Raw genomic sequence first — 21,339 nt, 5'->3', positions numbered from 1 at the left:
CCTTGTTTCTTCCAGAGCAAAGTCAAAGAATGGTGGCCGCTGTCTTCGAGAGAGGTTGGAAAAGATAGGACTGAACTTGCCAGCAGGGAGGCGCAAAGCGGCCAATGTGACTTTATTGACATCACTAGTGGAAGGTGAGAGGCATTCAAGGTGAACATGACATACGTTTGTGTAATAAAGTGGTACTTCTTCCCTGTCAAGCTGTATTGTAAGATGGGATATGGAGTCAAAACAGATCTATTGGAGTGTTCCGTGCTGAGCATTATAGGATAATGTGTGGCAGGCTTAATCTACAAGCCATTTCATTGTGGCCCTCTTTCAAGAGCAGGATATGAAAGCTGTTCTGTTTTTTTTCCTCCGGAGTCACTTAAACAACAGTGGTTTTTAGTACAAATAGAGAATGCTCTCCCCCTTCATTTGGCATTTATGCAAATGACGGTGCCTTGGGCTAATGTGCAGAACTGGTTTTAATCATGTGTTTCTCTTGCTTTGTGAAAAAGAAACAAAGAAAAATGGAGTAAACTGTACGCATAATAACAGAGATAAAATGGACCTGAAAAAATACATGTTATATCCTAACTACAAGTTAAACATGTTTATTGCCTTTTTGTTTAGGACATTTCCTGCAGAGATAGATTAGTTTTAGATTGGTGGAGACAACTCAAATAATATAATGTAACCCTCCATCTTTGCCAAGTGAATGTTACACAAAAGTTACTCGACCAATATTTGTTTCTTGGGAATTTATAACGGAAACACAGCTCCCCTTAATTGTCTTTGTATAGAAAAATATCTGTAACAGACTTTCCTCCAAATGCATCACCTTGAAAAAAAAATAATGTAATAAAGGGATACTATAGGCATTTAAACAACTTTAGCTTAATGAAGCAGTTTTTGTGGATAGATTTCTCACTTCAGTTTCACTGCTAATTCTCTGCCATTTAGACGTTAAATAATTTTTGTATCTGTCCATGCTACCCTAGCTACACCTACCCTCTGTGTTACTGACACAAAAAATGGTTTAATTTTCAATCAGAAGGTAACTCACTTTAGAATTTTTTAACTCCTGCTCTGTAAATTGAACTTTTTTCTTTCAAAAGCTTTATTGAAGCAGTAATAGTCATGTATAATTACATAACATCAGAGTATCACACAGGATATACAGCGTAATTCAATCCAAAAGGTGAAACAAAAGAGAATAAAAATAGAAAGGTGAGGGTTGAGGTGTGGGTGAAAACAGACAGAAATAAAAAAATAAAATACATAAAAAGAGATGTAGTGGCATGAGGGAGGCATAACACTGGACTATGCCGTCAGTGGAAAATGTGGGACAGTTAACTGCAAATGACTGGCTCACCCTTGATGGCAGCCATTGTGTCAGGTGGAACCACTGACAGCCATTGCATCAGGTGGAACCCAAAAATGGCATATCTGTGAACATTCCCACCATAAATAAAACAGCACGGCTCCCATAACTAAAAAAGCAAGCTCCCTCCCACAACGACAGCAGTCAGGATCCTGGTCCTGTGTATATCTAGTCAATCTCTGCGGTGTAATGTCCCAATGTGCGAGATGCTTAAAGAAGCGTAATTCTCCTGCAGGGTCTAGAAGAGAAGGAGATAATACATTCTAAATTAAACTAAATATGCAATAAAAGAAATTAAAACATTAGATCTCTCTTTACAGGAAGTATTTTGGAAGGGTGAGTAAGTCACGTACAGGGAGGTGTGACTGGGGCTGCATAAACAAAGTAAATTAACTCCTAGATGGCAGGGAATTGAGGAGTGAGAATGCAGGGGCATGATCTATACACCAAAACCACTTCATTAAGCTAAAGTTTTTTTGAGCCTATAAGTGAATAAATAAAATAACCATGAAAAGAGGGGTAGATGGAATATCAGTACTTGCAATTGTAGTATGTGGCTATTGAAACTTCCCAAAAACCAGAGTCTCTTCTTTTCTAGTGGTACGATGGATGTAGATAGTAGGATCAGGGAGCAGCGCCTATGAAGGAATTCCCACACTCAGAACGATATGGAGGAGGGAAGGAAAAAGACACGGATATAGTGTAGTATGTTGAGATCTTTTTGAGACCATTTTCTGGAGCCTATACTCAGCTCCAAATATGTGCGCCTGGACGGTACAATCCCCACCTATGGATATGTAGATGATCCTTGGATGTCCTCAAAAGGGGGTCTCCAGTAGTAGTAGGGTATATCTCCTTTCCAATGGCAGTAGGCCGGTATTCAAATAGTTGGTGATATATACAAAAAGGATAAAAACACAAAATAGTGCTCTCTGGATAAAACAAAATAAAATGATAAAAAATGGAGGTATACGCACAAGTGAAGAGCAAATAGGATATTGTTTAATATATGTAGACGTAGGTGGTATGATCCCCACCAAGGATATCACTCCTCAAGTCCTTCAGTGGGGCTGTTGGAGAGTGGAAGGAATTATATTATTAAAAAAATAAAATAAAATAGAATAAAAGGATAGGCTTAGAGGCTCCAATAGCATAAATGGGCTATCTTTATTGGAGATAAAAAAAATCAGTAACATAAAACAGCTTTAAAAAACACTAACGCGTTTCTTTGCACTTAAGATTTCAACATACTATACTATATCCGTGTCTTTTTCCTTCCCTCCACCATATCGCTCTAAACGTGGGAATACCTTCATAGGCGCTGCTCCCTGATCCTACTATCTACAAATAAAATAACCATGTTTGCCATAATGCTGTAACAAAGAAATGAGAAACAGGTGATATAGATTGTTTTGTATTACTTGTATCTACTTTTACCTGTCTCTTTAATGTATTATTCAATCATATGATGTGTAAGAATAAAATCACCAATGGAGAGCAGCCATGACTGAGAGCAGCCATTAAATTTTGTAATATGTTTTATAAGCTAGAGCCCTAACAGGCCTGAAATAATTGATTTTAGCACTGTTTCATTGTAAGCCCAGAGACTCTATTTGCAGATTTTCCATTAATGCAATTAATTACAAATTACATAATCCTTATACCAGATGCAGTAGACCACAACTCCTCTAATTCTGTGATAGCCATAGGCTTGCAGAGCATCATCGGTGTCATAGTTCATTAACATAGGCCTCAATTTAATATTTTTGGATTAGCATTTCAAATGATTTAATGTTTTTGAGTAAACCTTTAAAACAATTTTTCAAAATATTAACATATAAAAAAGTCCATCATATATATAAATATATATTAATATAAAAAAAGTCTTAAAATATTTTACAAATATTAAATAATTTAAAATAGCACTCCAGGGACTTGTTATTAGGATAAAAATATAACTTTTATGTAACTTTGCAAATAAAAACAGATGTTTCAGTTTAATTATAACATTTTCATCGGCATTTCTGTTAGAAAACAATCAGTCAGAATATTAATTTAATATAATAATAGTTAATTTTATAAAAATGTATTAAAAGGTTAAAATAGCATAGTTTGTTAATTTTGTTAATTCATATGTAGAATTTGCAGTGGTCTATAAGTTTATATTTTAATAAAACACAATTAGGCCATCTTTTACCATAAATACTTTACCATTTAGTGATATGCTGTGTTCAGTTCTTGGTTATGTAGTTGAGGAAGAGTGAAATTTGTAGCACAGATCCTGAGTCTGTGTTAGTGAGGTTACACGTCATTACATGTCTCAGTCTCTCCTAGACTGCACTGACACATGGTTGAGATAATTTTTTATTGTGATTTTCCACATAAAAGTGCAAACATGGGGGCGGGGCCGGACCGCCGAGCTGGATGGCAGCATGAGAGACCAGCTCCTGCTAACTAAGACCAGATAAGCCTCAAAAAACATGATTCCAGACATGAAACCAACCGGCAACGGTGGCCCCCAGCGAGCAGAGGGCTCTGGATCCGGGGTGAGGCTGGCTCAAAGGGCTTCAGTCCCCTGGAGGAAGATTCCTCGCTGACAATATCGAGGCCTACTCCTGCGGTGAGTGGGGCAGACGGCCGCTGCCCCACTGTTCTGCTAATCAGCGCTCAGCCATTTGTCAGAGCCGCGGGGAACCGGCCCCGTACCCCCCCCTCTGGGCCGGGGGGGGTGATCCCGGCCCCCACCCTCGGGACCTGACCACTGCAAAGCAATTTCGGCACAGCAGCGGGGCCGCCAAGACTCTCAATCCAGCCACCAAAACTAAGATGGCGGAGGCCATGTGCGATGGCGCCGAGACCGGAGCCTCTACTGGCCACTCATCTCCATCAGCAGAAACCATGCCGGTCCGACAACATCAACGCACAGATCCTAACCACAGCCACCCACCTGCAGCTATCCAACTCCGCCACGAATGGACTCACAGAGGCCTTCCACGGGTCCGGTACGTCCTCCCTCCCTGAGGCAGGGAAACAAGACGACGCATCGGCTGCCCTCAACCGCCACCGCACTACGGTACTTACCAGCACAATGAGAGGAGCACTCTCCCGGGCCACAGGTGGTGAACGCACTCCGGTGACCTCGCCCAGCATCCAGCGACTGACGGCAAGCCGGGCACCCCAGTACAGCAGATCTGTAGTGACTGCAGAAGGCACTATCTTGCCCTCATTTGCAGAGGGACTTTCTAAAACCGAGACTGTCTTGCCTCCAGCTAACTCATCTCCCGAAACCCTGTGCCATTATCGATTAGGAGTTTAAAAGCCTGAATCGCTATGTCTCTTGGTGCTCCGCTGGCCACTAGATCGCTACCAGGCCATGGCAGAGCCTCCCGGGTGGGCATAAGCAACACTCCTTAACTTAGCCTGCAACTGTATGTTTTTAGCAATGTTTTATTTACTTAGCCTGATCCTCACAAGTTTTGCTTATAATGCTTAGATGTAATTATATAGCATGCTTAGTTTGTTTATCACCCGCTATGCCTGTAATGTTATGCATGCCGATACTCATGCTCCTTAACTCTACCTACGCCATATAATTTACTAAGCTTTCAAAAAAAAAAAGTGCTGTTAATGATTGCCAAGATGTTGTATAATATGTATTATTTCATCTGCTTGTACCAGCTATCGTGGTGATACAAGCATGTCTGTCAAACTTTAAGCACTGCAAAAATAAAGAATAAAAAAAAAAAGTGCAAACATATATGTTTTTTAGATACAGTATCATGTTCTCTGTGCAAATGATATAGCTTACATCTCACTGGCCTAGTAGTCATATATATATATATATATATATATATATATATATATATATATATCATGAAAAACAAGTAACATAAGACCCTCGAAGAAAATCTATTACTATTACTCACTACCACCTTCAGCTTACCCTTAATAAAATTTTGCCATTTCTTAAGAATATTTCCCACACGTCTGGCCCTAACACTTGTCCAGTTTAAACCTTGTTCCATTTGGATTGAAACAATATTTGTTCTCTTAATTACGGCCACTGAATCAGAGCTGGTGTACCCCAGTTTCTAGCTATTAATAACTTAGCGGCTACTAAAAAGTGAAATATCAAAAATGATAGTTTTTTATTTAATTGTGGCCATTTCAAATGTAATAGAACAATTTCAGGCTTATTACCTCTCTTTTTCGTGTATATGCTGAAGCTCCACACTAGTAGAGACTTAGGGCCTGTAGGTATTATATCATTTCTCTATCTCTGCTAGAAGGAATTTCAATGGAGGCAGAATCCATATTGCTTGTGGCACACATCCATGTTCTCTGCACCCCTCTTATTGTCTAGGCTAGTAGAGACTGAAAGTGCATGGACTTTGTATGATGCTATTGTATGATGACAACCAAATGCCCACCGTTTATTTTACAGCATATCAAAATGTGTGTGCACAAGGGGCACAGATGGCTCTCTCCCTTCCACCGAACATGCAGGTGCAGTTGCAGATGTTGCAAAACCTCCTGGTTGCTTACGATTTAGAGTCCAGTTTCAACTGCACCTTCTGTTATTTATAAAGATTTATCCCTTTTTCCATTATTATGAGGAAGAAAAGAAAATCTTTAGACTTTTAAATTACATTGAGTAATAAAATTGCTGTTTTTGTGAGTGAAGCTTGATCCCCATGTTTAAGTAATGATTTCTTTAGTTCCTAAAACGAGAGCATGTTTTACTAAGAAATGTCTAATCTGCTGAACAATTCAGAGTCACGGTGTGAGGATAATCAAATTTAGCTTTTATTCAGCTTATACTGATACAGTTGTTTTCATTTTCATATATTTCGGATTTTTGTTTTTTCTTAAGGTGAGGCAGTTCATCTCGCTCGTGACTTTGGCTATGTTTGTGAGACAGAGTTCCCAGCTAAAGCTGCAGCCGAATATCTCTGCCGTCAGCACCACGACCCCACCGAACTCCACACACGGAAAAACATGTTGCTTGCTACCAAGTAAGTTTGAGGGGCTTAACTTATGCAGTATATTTATTGGTAAAGGGGAACTCTAATCACCAAAACCACTAAATCTTAATGGAGTGGTTTTGGTACACAGATCTTGTCCCTGCAGTCTGACAAAATGGAAGCATTGTCATTTGTGAAAAAACAGCAATGTTTACATTCACACTAAGGATACCTCTAGAGTTGGTCAATCAGACAGCTACTAGAGGCACGTTCTCTTGAATACATGAAATATTTGAATGTCTTCAGATGTGGTGTTGCAATGCTTCTCATACAGAATCATTAAATGTAATATTTGTGTATGAGAAACATCCGATTGGCTGAGTGCAGTGATTGTTACACATGCCCAGTAGTTTCTTAAAGATGCTTAATGAGTATTATACTACAGGGCCGTTGAATGCTTAAATCTGATTGGTTGACGAACGTTCTAAGGTGTGCATTATTTTCAGGGAGACACACGGCTAAAGTAGTTCCAGACAGGTCTTGACCGCATTACAGTTCCATATCACTTTGCGTAGTCAACTGTAATAACGGAAACTAGGTTACAATTCATAACATTACTGAATATACAGAAATAGATAGTCTTGCTGCACGGGTTTTCGTTACAGCCTACTGTCAATAATAGAAAAATTAAATTAACAAATGAATTAAAACTAATGAATTAATAAATAAATTAAATATTGACGCACAATCTCTTCTATCTCATTATTGCAACCTCTCTCTGTCTCTCTAATAACTGCACTAATAACTGCATTAGTCTGCTATCAGTGGCTCAAATCTGTGTTACTAACTCTTAAATGACGTTTTGGAATTGGCAACGAAGACATGGAAATTGATGCGTAAGAAATTAGTCCTACATACAAGAGCGTTTTAATGACAAAAACTTGACAAACGTCTTGAAATACATCATCTGAACAATGTTTCGAGGTGTGGTAAATGTAGTATAAGCGGAATAAATTACTCCAGGCCGTTGAATTATTAGAAAAAATAATGCACACCTGAGGTGTAACGGCCACTCCGCTTTGCGTCGTGACCGCATTACCAGCTCGAGTGTGCATTGTTTTTCTAATAATTCAACGGCCTGTCGTCAAATATGCCTTACGTATTGGATCGGACCTAAGATGAACGAATAGATGACCTCATCAAGCGAGTAGCAACTGCCTAACAGACAACCCTGCATTGAATTACTGGTGTTTTCAACTGTATTCTTTTGTTTGTTTTAAAATGGGGGACACGTGTGCAAGTATGGAACATGCTTGCTTTTAATGTTATAGTGTTCCTTTAAATTAGCCTTTAAGATGAAATAATCTGCCTTCATGTACTTTGAATCCTTCCTACAAGAATTGATTTGACCCTAAAACATTCTCATGGTTTCTGAGGCAAATAATAATTGACACCACCAACCATTGCTTACACTGTATCAGACATAATTATTTAACTTTTTAGACTGGACGGGTTAAATACTGTGATAACTATATGGTCACTGTACATTTCTCTGTGTATATGCTTTCTGGGATAAAGAGGTTAAATAGCTGAGTAATTATGAAATAACGGCAAATGTCTCCAGTTTTATGATCTCAGTCTTTGAACTTAGCAAGTTCGGGGCTGCGCGGTGGTACATATAGCCAGCAATAGGAAGTAACTGATTTATTTTAAGATTAGAGGTTTGAGTACTTAGTCTTATCTCCTTTTTCTGATGACTGAGCGCTTGCTTGCGCTCCTTACAACATGGAAAGTTGTACAGCTGAAAACAATGACTTCCAGATTATAAAATTACAGCACATATTATGTAGAAACCATGGAACATACACTGATAGATCTGATCATGACCTTTACTGACTGAGTCAAAAACTCAGAATCAGGTGATACTCAACTCAGTAGCTATATGTACCCGATGATTAATTTCCCAAGTCATACTTTAAGTGAGCGAACATTTATATTACAATGCATAGTAAGAGACAATTGAAAAAAGCACGTGTGAGCCGAAATTTAGCTGTTTGTGTTACTGCTATACACTAAATAAAACAGAGTGTGCCAGATCATTCTTTTTTTAAATTTATTACTGGTTTGGTGATACTAGATGCCTATGTAGCACCCCACTTAAGTAGTTGCTTGTCTATTCTTTGTTGTGTTTGGTAAAAGACACACTCTATAACAGTATGTTCATATATATAATAATTGGGTACCTACTGTAAATAGGAATTGTGTGCCACCACACCATCACAGAATTTCTGATATAGAATAGGAACTCTTTTCTATATATTTTTACATTTTGTAGGTGTCAATGTATAATTGGCAACAGATTAGCTCAGGCCTGAACCTCCCTATCATCAGAGCAAAAAAAATGTCTAAGTGAATTTATGTTATCACTCATCAACAACAGAACATTCTGTAGCTTGAACCTGGCCTCCTCTATTTGATATTGCACGTCTACTTTGCATCTTTATCATAGAATATTCAGTTGTTGAACATTTTCACTTCTAAAAATCATCATTTTGTATATTAATTAGTATAATTATCATCTCTTCTAGGCAGATTTGCAAGGAGTTTGCTGATTTACTGGCCCAGGATCGATCACCACTAGGAAACAGTCGTCCATCACTTATCCTGGAGCCTGGTGTCCAGAGCTGCTTGACCCATTTCAGCCTAATCACACATGGATTTGGAGGCCCAGCCATATGTGCAGCTCTCACTGCTTTCCAGAACTACCTATTGGAGTCTCTCAAAGGGATGGACAAGATCTTCATGAACAGTACAGGAAATGGACACTCGGGTGGAGAAGCAAAATCTTCTGAAAAGGACATCAAGCATCGGAAATAACCCCCAATGTAGGGGATTGAGGGAGCTGGTTAGCAAAAAACAATAACAAGGAGATATGATCCCTGGGATTGCCTGACAGTGGTGTTGGTCAGTGAGCATGAATGAAAATATAAAACACATCTGCTTTCAGTAATGGAGCAAGTTAACACAGCCTGAGGGTTGAGATGGAAGACTGACAAAGAGAAAGAAAAAAAAAAAAAAGGATTACATTGTGGCTGATTGCAGAAGATTGAAAGACGGGCACTTTGTTGAGCTCCAATATTCTGTATGTGACTAGTGACTCCTAGCAGTTGGCAAGACACTCATCATACAACAGACTGTCACAGAAATTCCATGGAACTCATGTCAATGTTTGCATGGTACATTGAATACATTTCAACACATTATACCCCAGAGAGAACAAAAAATGCGAAAAGCATTATAGATATATATTATAGAACCACCAGTTCCTCATAGCTAGAAAAAAATGGGCAAAGAGGAATAATAACAAACTTTAGATTGCAGGAAGTAACGGTGTGCGGGTATTGGTCCTAAATTGAAAATCTCACTATCACTAATTGGCTGATATAAACATATGAAAAGTCAACACAACTATACAGAATTATTTTTTGTAAATCACTGCACAAATGCTCATTTAACCAGGGAAATGCTTTTTGTTTTTGTTCTTGACAGTAGATTCTATAGTAAATGATATGATCTTTGTAAAGACTGTAAATGATATATTTACGGGAACAATGAAAGAATTAATACTATAGTAAAGTATTGACGTTAACTTACAGGTGTTCAGTTTCATTTCTTGAGACCAGACAACAAACTTTTCCAGAAAATAAGCCTGTAATTGATTGATGTACCATATTAAGGAGTTTATTGTGAAGTGTCTGTTGTAAGGTCTATTGAATGAAGTTGAGCACCAGTTATTTGGTTTGACCAATTGAACACAGTACTGGCATTAATTGATCGGTCAAAGGATACCAATTAATTAGTCAGATAAATAAAACACTGTTTTTAGATCAGGGCTCACCATTTCAAGTGCTATGCTACTAGACTACAGTGTACACAAATGTATTCGCCATTAAAAAGCTGGAGGGTTGAAGGTAGACTCACCAGGTCTGAATTTTCACTTGCCAATATCTAGTGATCGAGTGGAAATTTGTATTTCTGCTTTAGATAATTTAGCATTATGCAAGACTGACCTTTTCAATATGTTTAACATTTTGAAATATGCCACAGTGATTAGATTTTGCCTGTATTTATAGCAACTTCTCACAAAAAATATCCATCCAGAATTAACTTATTTACCTTTAATAGAAGCAAAAATAGAAAGGTTCCTGCCAGACTGTCTGTTATCCCAGTGAATATAGCACTATCTCAAAGTCACTCTTTTAGTACATGTGACTGATCGCACAACTGGACAATGCAGGGTAGTAGCTGGGTGTAACTGACAGTCCTAAAATCTAGCTATGTAAATCTTAATCCATGGAATATGACTGCTATTATGTGAGGTTGTCCCAACAATGAGACACTGTTGTTTGGTCATTTGGTGGCAAAACAATATAGACACGTAAACAAGTCAAATATGTCACTGCTCTGTTGCATGAAACAATTCTTTTTTTCCATAAAAATGTGTTCTTCTGCACTTTGTATGGAGGAGAAAGGTTCTGCCCTGAACACAAGCACACGGATACTCTGGGAAAAACTTCAAATCAGGTGATGGTAAATCCCTGGCACAATCAGAGAGACTTCTGTACATATTTATTTATGTGTAATTAAATGAGGACGTTTTAAAGATGTTTCAGTACAAGCTATTTATAAATGGAGTGAATTTGGGTATATAATTATTATTTGGGGTATTTTTCCCTTTTTGCACCTGTGGGTGTAAATTCATCCTAGAGGACTCGTCATTTCACGGGCACCTCTGTTGTAAAAAAAAAAGAAAACACAAATGAAAGGAAAAAAAAATAAAATTCTCTTTAATAAAAAAGAAAAACAATGTGTTATATCTCATCTGAGTCAATATTTTATAGAGATAAATGTTTTCATTTGTTTAGATGTAACTTGTGTTATTTATTGTCATATGGGTTTTCTATGTTTCTACAAAAAGTCACCTATCATTGACACTGCCTCAAAATTGTGGTCTGTGTGGACCAATGTGAAAACATGGAAGTGACTGTTTTAATTATTATCGTTTATTTGGTATATGTTACAGGTAACATGTAAAATCAGGAATTATAAAACAAAAAGTATGAATATGGTAAATGCAACACATTAAGTTAAAGGAACACTCTAAGGCAGTGATTCCCAAACCAGTCCTCATGCCCCTCACCTACTGGTCAAGGATTTAGCGACTACCCAGGTCCGTGTAAGCTACTTATTTTTTCTAAAAACGCCTTAGTCGCAACTGGGTAATCCCTGAAGTGTTCTTTTTTTTTTTTTTTTTTTATGACAATCAATTTTTATTGAAAATGTTTTCTTTTTTGTTATATCGGTTCATGGTTGGGTACAGAAGTAAAGAAAGGACACGGTATACATAAAATTTGTTACAGGAGACAACTTTTTGTCCAAAGGATGAGAACTGGTCATGACTAAAACAACCAAACATTGACATATTCACATTAGGGTACAATAGCGCAGGGAGATCAGCGATATAGCTTATGAGCACAACAGTGCGACACAGTGGGAAGGGCACAATCGGGCTGTCTTCTAAATGTACCCCTAACAAGGGGCAGATGGGGGTGTTGGTGTGGCAATGCATACCATAAAGTATGGGTGAATCCCCAGTCATCTGAGAGCCGGAGCATCTGGCTATGGGAGGTTAGGCTCCGTGTAAATAGCTGAACTAAGGTCGAACACGTGAACTGTATGTGGCTAAACAGTAATCAAGATTATAAATAATAAAACTGAATAGGCATCAAGTATCCCTTTCTTTTATTAAATTCAACACCCTCCCTCAAAAAAAAAAGTTAAAGCTTTTTAGATTCCATATTCTGAATTCATGAAGAAATACTTCTAATGGCTGCCAGTCTGGCATTGCAGTTTCTCTGAAATGGCAATATGTTTATATTGCGAGAGAAAAGGTACGGGCTCTGTGCACCAACATCACTTCATGGAGTGATTTTGGTGTTTAGAGTATTAGCACTTCCATTAGTTTACGTTCATTTAAATTACTTTAGATTTAGGAATGAGGCTGGAAATTCACTGGGTTCAGGGTATTATAGAAGTTTAATTAACTTAATGTACTTATGTCTGCCCAGTCTCTAGTGACTCACCCACCCCTCCGTGCCTCCATCCATGGGCACTGGGTATTGGGTCCAGGTGGGCTATCAATTAATATAAAGGTGCAGAGACATAGTGAAACTGGCACGTTGAGGGAAAAAAAGGTAAGTAAAATAACCTTTCCAAGACTAAACGGTTAGTTTAACACTATGGTGTTCTTTAGCAATTTGGTCCATTATGCAACTAAATTTTTTTTTTTTTAATATCAGTATATTTGTGGGTTATGCAAAAATGCAAACACAGATTTGTAGCACTATTTGCTAACCAATTAGCATTGTCTATGAATATTAAATAGAACAATATTTGTAAATAAAGACAATCTTCTGATGAACAACAAAATACAAATCTCTTACCAGCTATATCCCCTCTAAATATTTCCAAAATAAAGACACAACTTGCCTTCATTAAGATTCTTGGATAATAGTCCATGAGCTCAGAACTGTCCATCTTAAAACGCCACATTATGTTGCAATGCTTCATGGTTAACCCTGAGCCCTCCTTGTTATTTACTATAATAGTAAAAACAAAGGTGGAAGCTATGAAAGGTCTGTTGATTAAGGACAGTACTTGGGGGAAACCTTTATTATTATTATTATTGGTATTTATATAGCGCTAACTTATTCCACAGCGCTTTATGAAAATGAATTCAAAATAGACAGGAAAGGGTGGAGGGGGGGAGGTACTGTCACTAGATAAAGGAAGCTCAATAAAACTTAATGTTTATTAGTTATCACATAACAAATATATTTAATATGAAAATCAATTTTGTGTAAAACTTTGTAGCTATATTAGATTCTAGTTACGGACAAATTTTTCTAGAATTCAATACAGAAAGTATCTTAGACTTATTCTTGCAATTGCATATATGTATTTGCATATATGTTTTTATTTGATAACTAATAAACGTTAGTACCCGACAGTACCCCCTGCCCTCCCTCCCTCCCTCCCCTTTTCCTGTCTCTTTTGAATTTATTTACTATACTGCTTTATGTAAAATGAAAAGCACAAACATATTTCTTTTAGAGATTGTGCTGAAGACATTGTGTAATGTTCCATGCGACAATTACGTAAACTATCTATATAGACTTACACAATACATTCAAACGATAAAGAGAATGGTAAAAATCATTCAACACAATCCAAGAATATTTCGAACATATTTATTAGTATGAATTGATGTATGACATTAACATGGAGAGTGAGTAGATTAATGACTTTTTTTCTCTGTTCTTTATTTATTCTAAGAATAGATAAAGACATACATTGTACAACTAGCCATATAAAACGGCTAACGGAATATAACGGTATCACATCAAAATCGTTAGCAGCGGGTCTTAAGGTGGTGAGAATTCAATAAACACTTGTAGGGTCATGGCATCCAGAAGCATATAATGTCCCTTTGTTCATGGTGCTAAAAAATCCCAAGAGTAGAGTTGGAGCGAAAAATTAGGGTGACATCATTTTGGGAGCATATTATGAGACAATTGAGTAGAACGAAACATAACCCTAATATTGTTAGTCTTCTCACGTCATTTAACAGTAGACATAATGTAGACAGACAGAAGTCGTGTATCGATTAGGTGTGACACTCTTTCCCTGGTTCTGAGGGTTTTTCAGAAATTTTGTAAAGAAAGAGAAATGGAAGAAAACCGAGACGAGAGGGTGTCGGTCTTGAAAAAGAGGAAAAGATAGAGAAAGAGAAGAGAAAAGATTAGTGGGAAAAGTCAGCAGGTCTCTGGTCAGCAATGCTGGGGAGGGGAGGGGCTATGGATACTCATCACGTCTCTAGGGTCTTGCTTAGTGTGTATCTGTATATTTTTCGCATGGCTCCCCGTACCTGAGCTGTTAGTTTGTCCATGATATAGGTCTCTTTGAGCTATTGAAGCACCATGTTTATGGGAGGTGTGGTGGGTTTTAGCCATGTCTGGGCTAGTGCACGTCTAGCAGCTATTGTAATTTTGTTGAACAACTACTGTTCAGCTCTATGCCAAGCATCAAAAGGTTTAGCAAGTAGAAAGGCTCATGGGTTAAGGTCAACAGGTTTAGAGAGTATTTGGGATATCAGTGTCATGACTTCTTTCCAAAACAATGTTACTTTGGGGCAGCTCCACCACATATGTTTATAGGTTCCCTTGGCACTGCAGTCTCGCCAACAGAGATCCGTGGGTGTTTTTTTTCCATATGATACAATTTAACTGGCGTGGTATACCACCTGAACATGGTTTTGTAATATTGTTCCTGTATGGTGACACAGATGGAAGTTTTAGAGTTAGCCTTCTATATGTCCTGCCAGTCAACATCCTCAATTGTCTCCATTAACACCAGTAAGTCTCTGAAGCCCAGCATGCTCCAGACCACCAAAGTCTCTGGCTCTCATGCCCAGGACAAAAGCTCTGTGGCAGTATATCGGGGTGAGAGGAGAGGGGGAGGACATGAGTTTGTATTTGTAGGTGGATTTCTCCCAGATCTGGATTGAGTTTGTGATAGACGGGCAATTTGTTCGAAGGAGTGCTCTGTGCTCTCTAAGGGCCCAAATGTAGAATTGCGGGAGGTCTGGTCCCATGAGTAATTATTCTAGATCTACCCTGGTGTCGGGGGTGGGAGGAGGGGAGTGCCAGATAGCTATTTGTGCTATTTGGGCGGCTAGGTAGTAAAAGTGTAAGCGAGGCAGTCCCAGTCCCCCTCTCATCTTCGGTTGATAAAGTATGTTACGTGATGCTCTGTGTCTCTTGCCTTGCCAAATGAACCGGTCAATGGCCTTCTGAAGGGGGATTAGATCTTGCCTCAATATGGGGACTGGAATTAGAATAAGATTTGAGGGAGGATGTTCATTTTTAAAAACATGCTTCCCTCCAATATGTCCTTGAAGAGGGTTTCTAAGTGTGGGATCAATTCCTCGCGGAATATTTAATAGTAACCTCCTTCAAAGCCGTCTGGGGCTAGGGGTTCTTTGTTGCTTTTCAAAGGATGATATGGCTGCATTTATTTTGTCACTGGAGATAGGGGCTGATAGTTCTGCCATGGCGGTCATGTACAATTTGGGTAACTTTAAGCGAGTGAGGAACTCTTTTATGTCCGTGGGTTGAGTGTCGTTTGGTGTATCTTCTAAGGGGGAGTGGTTATATGAAGAAAGATGTAAATATCTGAGGAGGATTTCTAAAGAAATCTTTACATTCATAAGGTTACAGGTTTGATTAATATTTCCACTGGCACAGTGATGGGAAATTCACAAATCCTGAAACACTGCAAGTGCATGCTTGGTATAATTATTCTAGGGAAGAACATGCGAGTACCAGCATGTTTCGCTGGATACATAATATTTCTTCGTGCTGATGGTTAGGACATGAAAAGTGTTGTCCTTTATAACTAATCAGGACAGTTTTGGGCTTCCTTCTTAAACTATTTCCTTCCCACTGCATATGAAATCTACATTGTGCCTGCCACCACTTTTTGTGTATCTCTCAATAATATGCAGAAGTGATAGATGCTCAGGAAAATATGGTGGGTCAGTCAATTCTACTAAAATTCCAGAAGTTAATGATATTCCTGCTTTAATACAGTGCTTCAGTCATTTAATAGAAGCTATGTGTCAGGGTCAGGGACATATTTGAAGGACCCTGTACTTGAGAACACCTACCCACATTTTGAATTATCAGGGAAATAGTCATAGCTGGGGTTCTGTCTTAGATAGAATTATCTCCTGGTTTGAGATCATGTCAGGCACTAACAAACCTGGAAGTAAATGTTGCAAAACCAGCTTCTACAGCTACTGAATATCCATCACATTTTTGATTAGCAGTTCTATTCGTGTTAGTGTCGGGCATTGTCCAATCAAATACTTCTCATAGAGAAGCACTGAGAACTAATCTCTCGTCCAAAGAGTCTCATAAAGATGTATAGTTTTACTGAGATTTAGCAATTCCTATAAATATATAAAAAATCATAGATTAGGGCTATACAAAGAAGTGGTCTTTTTTTTTTTTTGTATTAATATTTATGTGCCAATTGGACTAGTGTCCTTCTTTATAAAGCAATTGTGAACTAAAATTTCTGTCTTGCTCACCAGACCACTTGGTAAGGTTGATGGAGTTATATTTCGAATAAATTGCAAGTGGACGCCTCACTATGAAATTACATTAGAAATGTTTTAACTTTAACCAGCCTCAGCCAGACTATCACTATTGGAGTTAAACTCTAGCAGGCATAGGCAACTTCTGGCACTCAATTTTATGGGGCTTACATTTGCAACACAGTGGCTTGTGTGTGTGTGTGTGCGCGTACTTTTACCCACTGACTTCTATACCTAAGAAGGGCAGAGGGAACCAGAACCAATTTTAGTTTCTTTTCTTTATCATGCATCTAAATTGCCTGAGAGGTAAACAGCAAGACTTACACTGTGTGTGTATGCTACCTAACAAAAGGCAGCCTGTTCAAGGGATTTGGGGCAAGCATGCATGCTAACATCAGACACAAAAGTTGCACAAAACTCTGCCAGACAGGAATCGAGTATGTTGTCTGCCTGCTTGATAGTTAAAGGAGACAGCCATACACACAGAAATAAAGGTACTTATGTCTTGAATTAAATAGTTTTACTAAGAAAGGAGGGGGTTTCTGAGCCATGACCACTTCAGAAAAATAAAGTGGCTATGGTTCATAAGCTGACTGTTTAAAGGATCACAAAAAGCACCCAGGCCACTGCATTCCAGTGAAGTGGTCTGGGTACAGTGGCCCTTAAGTTTCAACCCTGAAATGTATGTTAGATATGACAATGTTATGATTACAGGGTTTATTATCCTGAGGTGTGTTGTGGATCAGAATGTTGATCTTTGTTATATTCAGAGGAAACCCAAATTGCTGTTACAAGTGCACTCGGAGAACACCAGACACCAGACACGTGTTGGTATTCAAAATAAGCCTCTGACGTTTTATTCATCAGCTGGGTTTTATACATTAAAAAGTAAGTGCTTACGTGCAAATACTCTTAGAACAGTAATAGGGAGGGAGTACAGATAAGACATAGGGATGAACGTCATGTACACATAACAAATAAGTTCCAAGGTAAGAAAGAACAAAAAGATTAGAGAAGAGACATCTCAGGTGGGGGCTCTCTGCTCCCAGTACTAGACATATATGGTCTTAAGTGTTGTGTTAAGCATCAAGCATTTCCTGAGTCCAAGTTAGCCAATTTTAATATAGGATATCATTATATAAGCTTGAGCCTTGGAATCAAGATAAATTATATCACAGGTGTTTCCCCTGTGAGAACCAAGTCAGATTCGTCTCTTAATCAAATGCTGTTCCTAGAGATGGAATGAAATGATACATAGCATCCCTTATTTTTTGTCAGGCAATTTTAATTAGTAGGGGGAGTTTCTAATGAGGAATTGATTTGAAACCCAAATTGCAAAACCTAGGTAAACAATAACTGGTTTAAAAAACAAAACAAAAAACAAACAAAAAAATAAAATAAAAAAACTCCAACTCTTAGCCTTAAAGAAACAATGTAGTCACCAGAACAACTACAATGCAGTTGTTCTGGTAAATATAAGCAGTCCCTGGAGACTTTTTAATGTAAACACTGGTTTTACAAAGACAATGCAATGTTTACATTACAACCTAGAAATACCTCCAGTGACCACTCCTCAGACGGCTACTGGAGGTGCTTTCTGTGTCAGTGCTGAGCTGGCGTTTAATGTCTTCACGCTCTGCTTGTAGAAGCTGAGCTTTCCCCATAAAATATATATCCATCTGCAATTATGATATTTCAAAGCAATTCTCTTGAATTCACAGTAACACCCTTTATATGCATTCTACACATTTAAGAACACTTCATATATTTATTAAACTAGTCTCTGTTTTGGTGTAATTACTGTAGGGTATTTAGGCTCTAATTCTTTTTTTCTCTCCTCATTGTGTAACTGTCCCAGGACAGTCGAGTCAGTTGGGGGCCGGCCAGGAGACTGTCGGCGAGGCTGGCGTCCTTTAGTAGGTAGGCAAACCCACACCCATGACAGGCCTACCATTATGGGCATCACTAGTGGAGCCTTCCGAAGTCCAACCCACCTTTCCGATGTCAAATCTGCCAACTTTGTGAGGTATGCACAGAGAAAACACAAAGTACAACGCCCACACACAATGCACTCCTCATAGAAACAGACATCTTAAGGAGAGGCAGTGGAAAATGCTGGTTATGATGAAAAAGACTGAAAGCACCACTCCACAATTAAAATAATTTAAAATACAAAACAAAATCTCACTATTTAGTACATACACTCCCCATTAAAACATGCATTCATTTTTTATGCATGTTGTCATTTGGGGCATATCTTAAAACAGTTTTATTCTTATGAACTACAGCCTCTGCAAATACAAATACACAAATAAAAGTCCCGTGCTCAAACTCCCACAACTCCTGGGTGGCAGCAATGACCATAGTACACATCAGCCACAAAACATACAATAAAAACAAAAAGAAAGAGTTACCTGTACACTATCCCAAATATCTATGCCAATTTAAATAACTAGAGGTTATTTAGTGACACTCCAATTGCCATTAGGTGTAAGCCCACCTGCCACGTCAAGGCAAACCTCGTAGGTGTGTCCTACACCAACAATTCACCATGCTTGCTTCAGCTCTGCAAGCCCTCCCCTTTTTGAGAGTGCATGGATGCACACACTGTGCACAGTGTTCAGGAAGAACGCTGGTCTGATAGCTGGTCTGAGTGTGTGGGGTGCTCAGGGGAGTATTAAGTATTAAGAAAAACCCTGGCTGTTAATTTAGAGCCGGGGGTGTTCCATTATTTATAAAGAAAATTGCTGATTTCTCATAGAGTTCGGGACTTTTACAAAGTGCCTTTTAAATGTGATTCTCCACACCCATAAAGTTTAGAAGTGTGGAGTTGTCCTAGAAGGAGAGAGACTGGCAGAGAAATAGCGGAAAATTGATACTGGAAGGAAGAAGGAACAAAGAATGGCAAGCAGAAAAAAAAGAGACTGGAAGGAATTAGGGGTTACTAAACCAGCAATTGTAGAGAATTGGCTACAGATTTGCAAATATTTGGTCAAAGTAGCCAAACGTTTACAATTCTGTTCTTTTTTTTCCAGCTCAACTAAAATTTACTATTCCGTTGTCATTTCTATGTTTGTAATCTAAATTAATAAAATCCACGTGATTTGTGCTATATAATTACTAACCACTATAGTGAAAGCTATATTGTGGATGACTTACAAAAACATTCTTCTTGTTAACTTGCTTTCTATACCATCTAATTTCCCTTTTCAAAAAGTAGCGTATTGAAAATTCCTATATCAGGGTAATATTCCAATCAAAATTACCTATTTAATCTTATGTTTGCCATCATTTTATTTAAAAACTCGTATACATATGGATATTGAAGCTATTGAGTGCTAGAATAATTCATCTTTTTAAAATGACAATATGCATTTAAACAGACATAATTATACAAGCCCACATGAGAATTAAAGACTTATACAGGAAAAAACCACAGGCGCCCCTTTATGCATAATTTGACACAAGATTGTTTTAGTTAACACTTGCTTTAAAATGTCAAATGTCAGGAGAAATTAAAGATATAATACATTTGTTATAATACAGTATGAACATTTTCGTTTATAATAAACAAAAATAAACAACAAATAAAATCTATATTGTAGATTATAAAGGAAAAAATAAATTTAAAAACAGTGTAAGAGTTAAAACAGTTAATGGTTCCCTGTAATTTGGTGCCCATTAGACAGGCTGTAAGAGTGTGACCCTGCTATCTCCACTATCACTGGGGGAAGGAACTTTGCAACACTTTACCCTGCCCCAGGCACAACATATGCTGCCTTTCACCCTCTGCCCCCACCCCTACTGCCAGGGCGTGAGGAGGGGGGGGGGGGAGTGGGTAATTGTTTTATGTTTATTAATCACCTGCTGTAGATAGAAGTCAATGAATCACTCACTAAGTCAAATCAACAGCACTGTGGATGCAGCGCTGTAGATCTGTATAGTTAAGAGTACTTGCACCTGCAGACGAGACAGCCAAAACAATCGAAATTAATGTTACAGACTGTCCTTATCAGTGGACTGCTCTATGGTGAACTCTTTAGCATGACTGCCCATCAGATGAAGGAACAGTTAGAGATAGCATTAACATGCAAAGGCAAGTAATGGTCCAGGTTCTATCCCTAGCTACACAAGAAATTAATTTAATAATCCCATGGAAATCGATGAGAACTTTAAAATTACAAACAAGCCCTATATACTAAACTATGCATTGTTCGCAAATTGAAATTCAAATGGTAAAATTTCAGTCAAGAATAGCAGATTTCTGGGCCCTACTGATTGCGGTTTGTTGTTGCTATATAAATGGCAATAACAATAATAATAATGGTGTAAGATGGTTGTGGTTTTCCAAAACCGACGTTCTGGTAGGCCCATAAATAGGCAGCCCACCGAAAATTGAATGGCTTGATAAAAGGAGTGATGGGTGGGCTTAACCTGGAGGTATCGGCCAAGAGGAATGGAATTCCTGTGTATTATTTGACGTTCGGATAGGCCTGTAAAAAGTGTTCTTACAGTTTAACAGTTTAATACGTGTTGACTTTACGTGACTCAATTCCCTCTCCAGTTGAGGGATGCCTCTGGTGTATGCAGATGATCTCCCCCATACCAGCCACCAATGATGTGTACTGGGATATTCCAGTAGAGACTGCAGAAGCAGCACCTATTCTAAAAGCATGATCTGAAAATGTTGAAGGTTGTATTCAAGTATTTTTATGCTGTTTTAAGGTTGAGGTGGCATAAGGATGTGAACTGAACACCACCACGGTATTGATTGAGTCAGAAAATGGTCA

At 38.2% G+C, this 21,339-nt stretch overlaps 1 protein-coding gene across 1 annotated transcript in view; it reads left to right on the top strand.

The window, feature by feature from the left end:
* Positions 1 to 11,136, top strand: part of TFAP2E (transcription factor AP-2 epsilon) — a 40,969-nt gene extending 29,833 nt beyond the window's left edge. Inside the window, exons 5-7 of the mRNA XM_063444482.1 lie at positions 16 to 134; positions 6,240 to 6,381; positions 8,919 to 11,136. Of these exons, the coding sequence (XP_063300552.1) occupies positions 16 to 134; positions 6,240 to 6,381; positions 8,919 to 9,207 (550 nt within the window). The 3' untranslated portion in view covers positions 9,208 to 11,136. The remainder of the gene's footprint in view (positions 1 to 15; positions 135 to 6,239; positions 6,382 to 8,918) is intronic.
* Positions 11,137 to 21,339: the final 10,203 nt, after the last annotated feature.

This window comes from Pelobates fuscus, chromosome 1 (assembly GCF_036172605.1).
Source record: "Pelobates fuscus isolate aPelFus1 chromosome 1, aPelFus1.pri, whole genome shotgun sequence".
Lineage (NCBI taxonomy): Eukaryota > Metazoa > Chordata > Amphibia > Anura > Pelobatidae > Pelobates > Pelobates fuscus.
The sequence above is the reverse complement of the archived record's forward strand: the minus strand, read 5'-3'. Positions and strand labels throughout refer to the sequence as shown.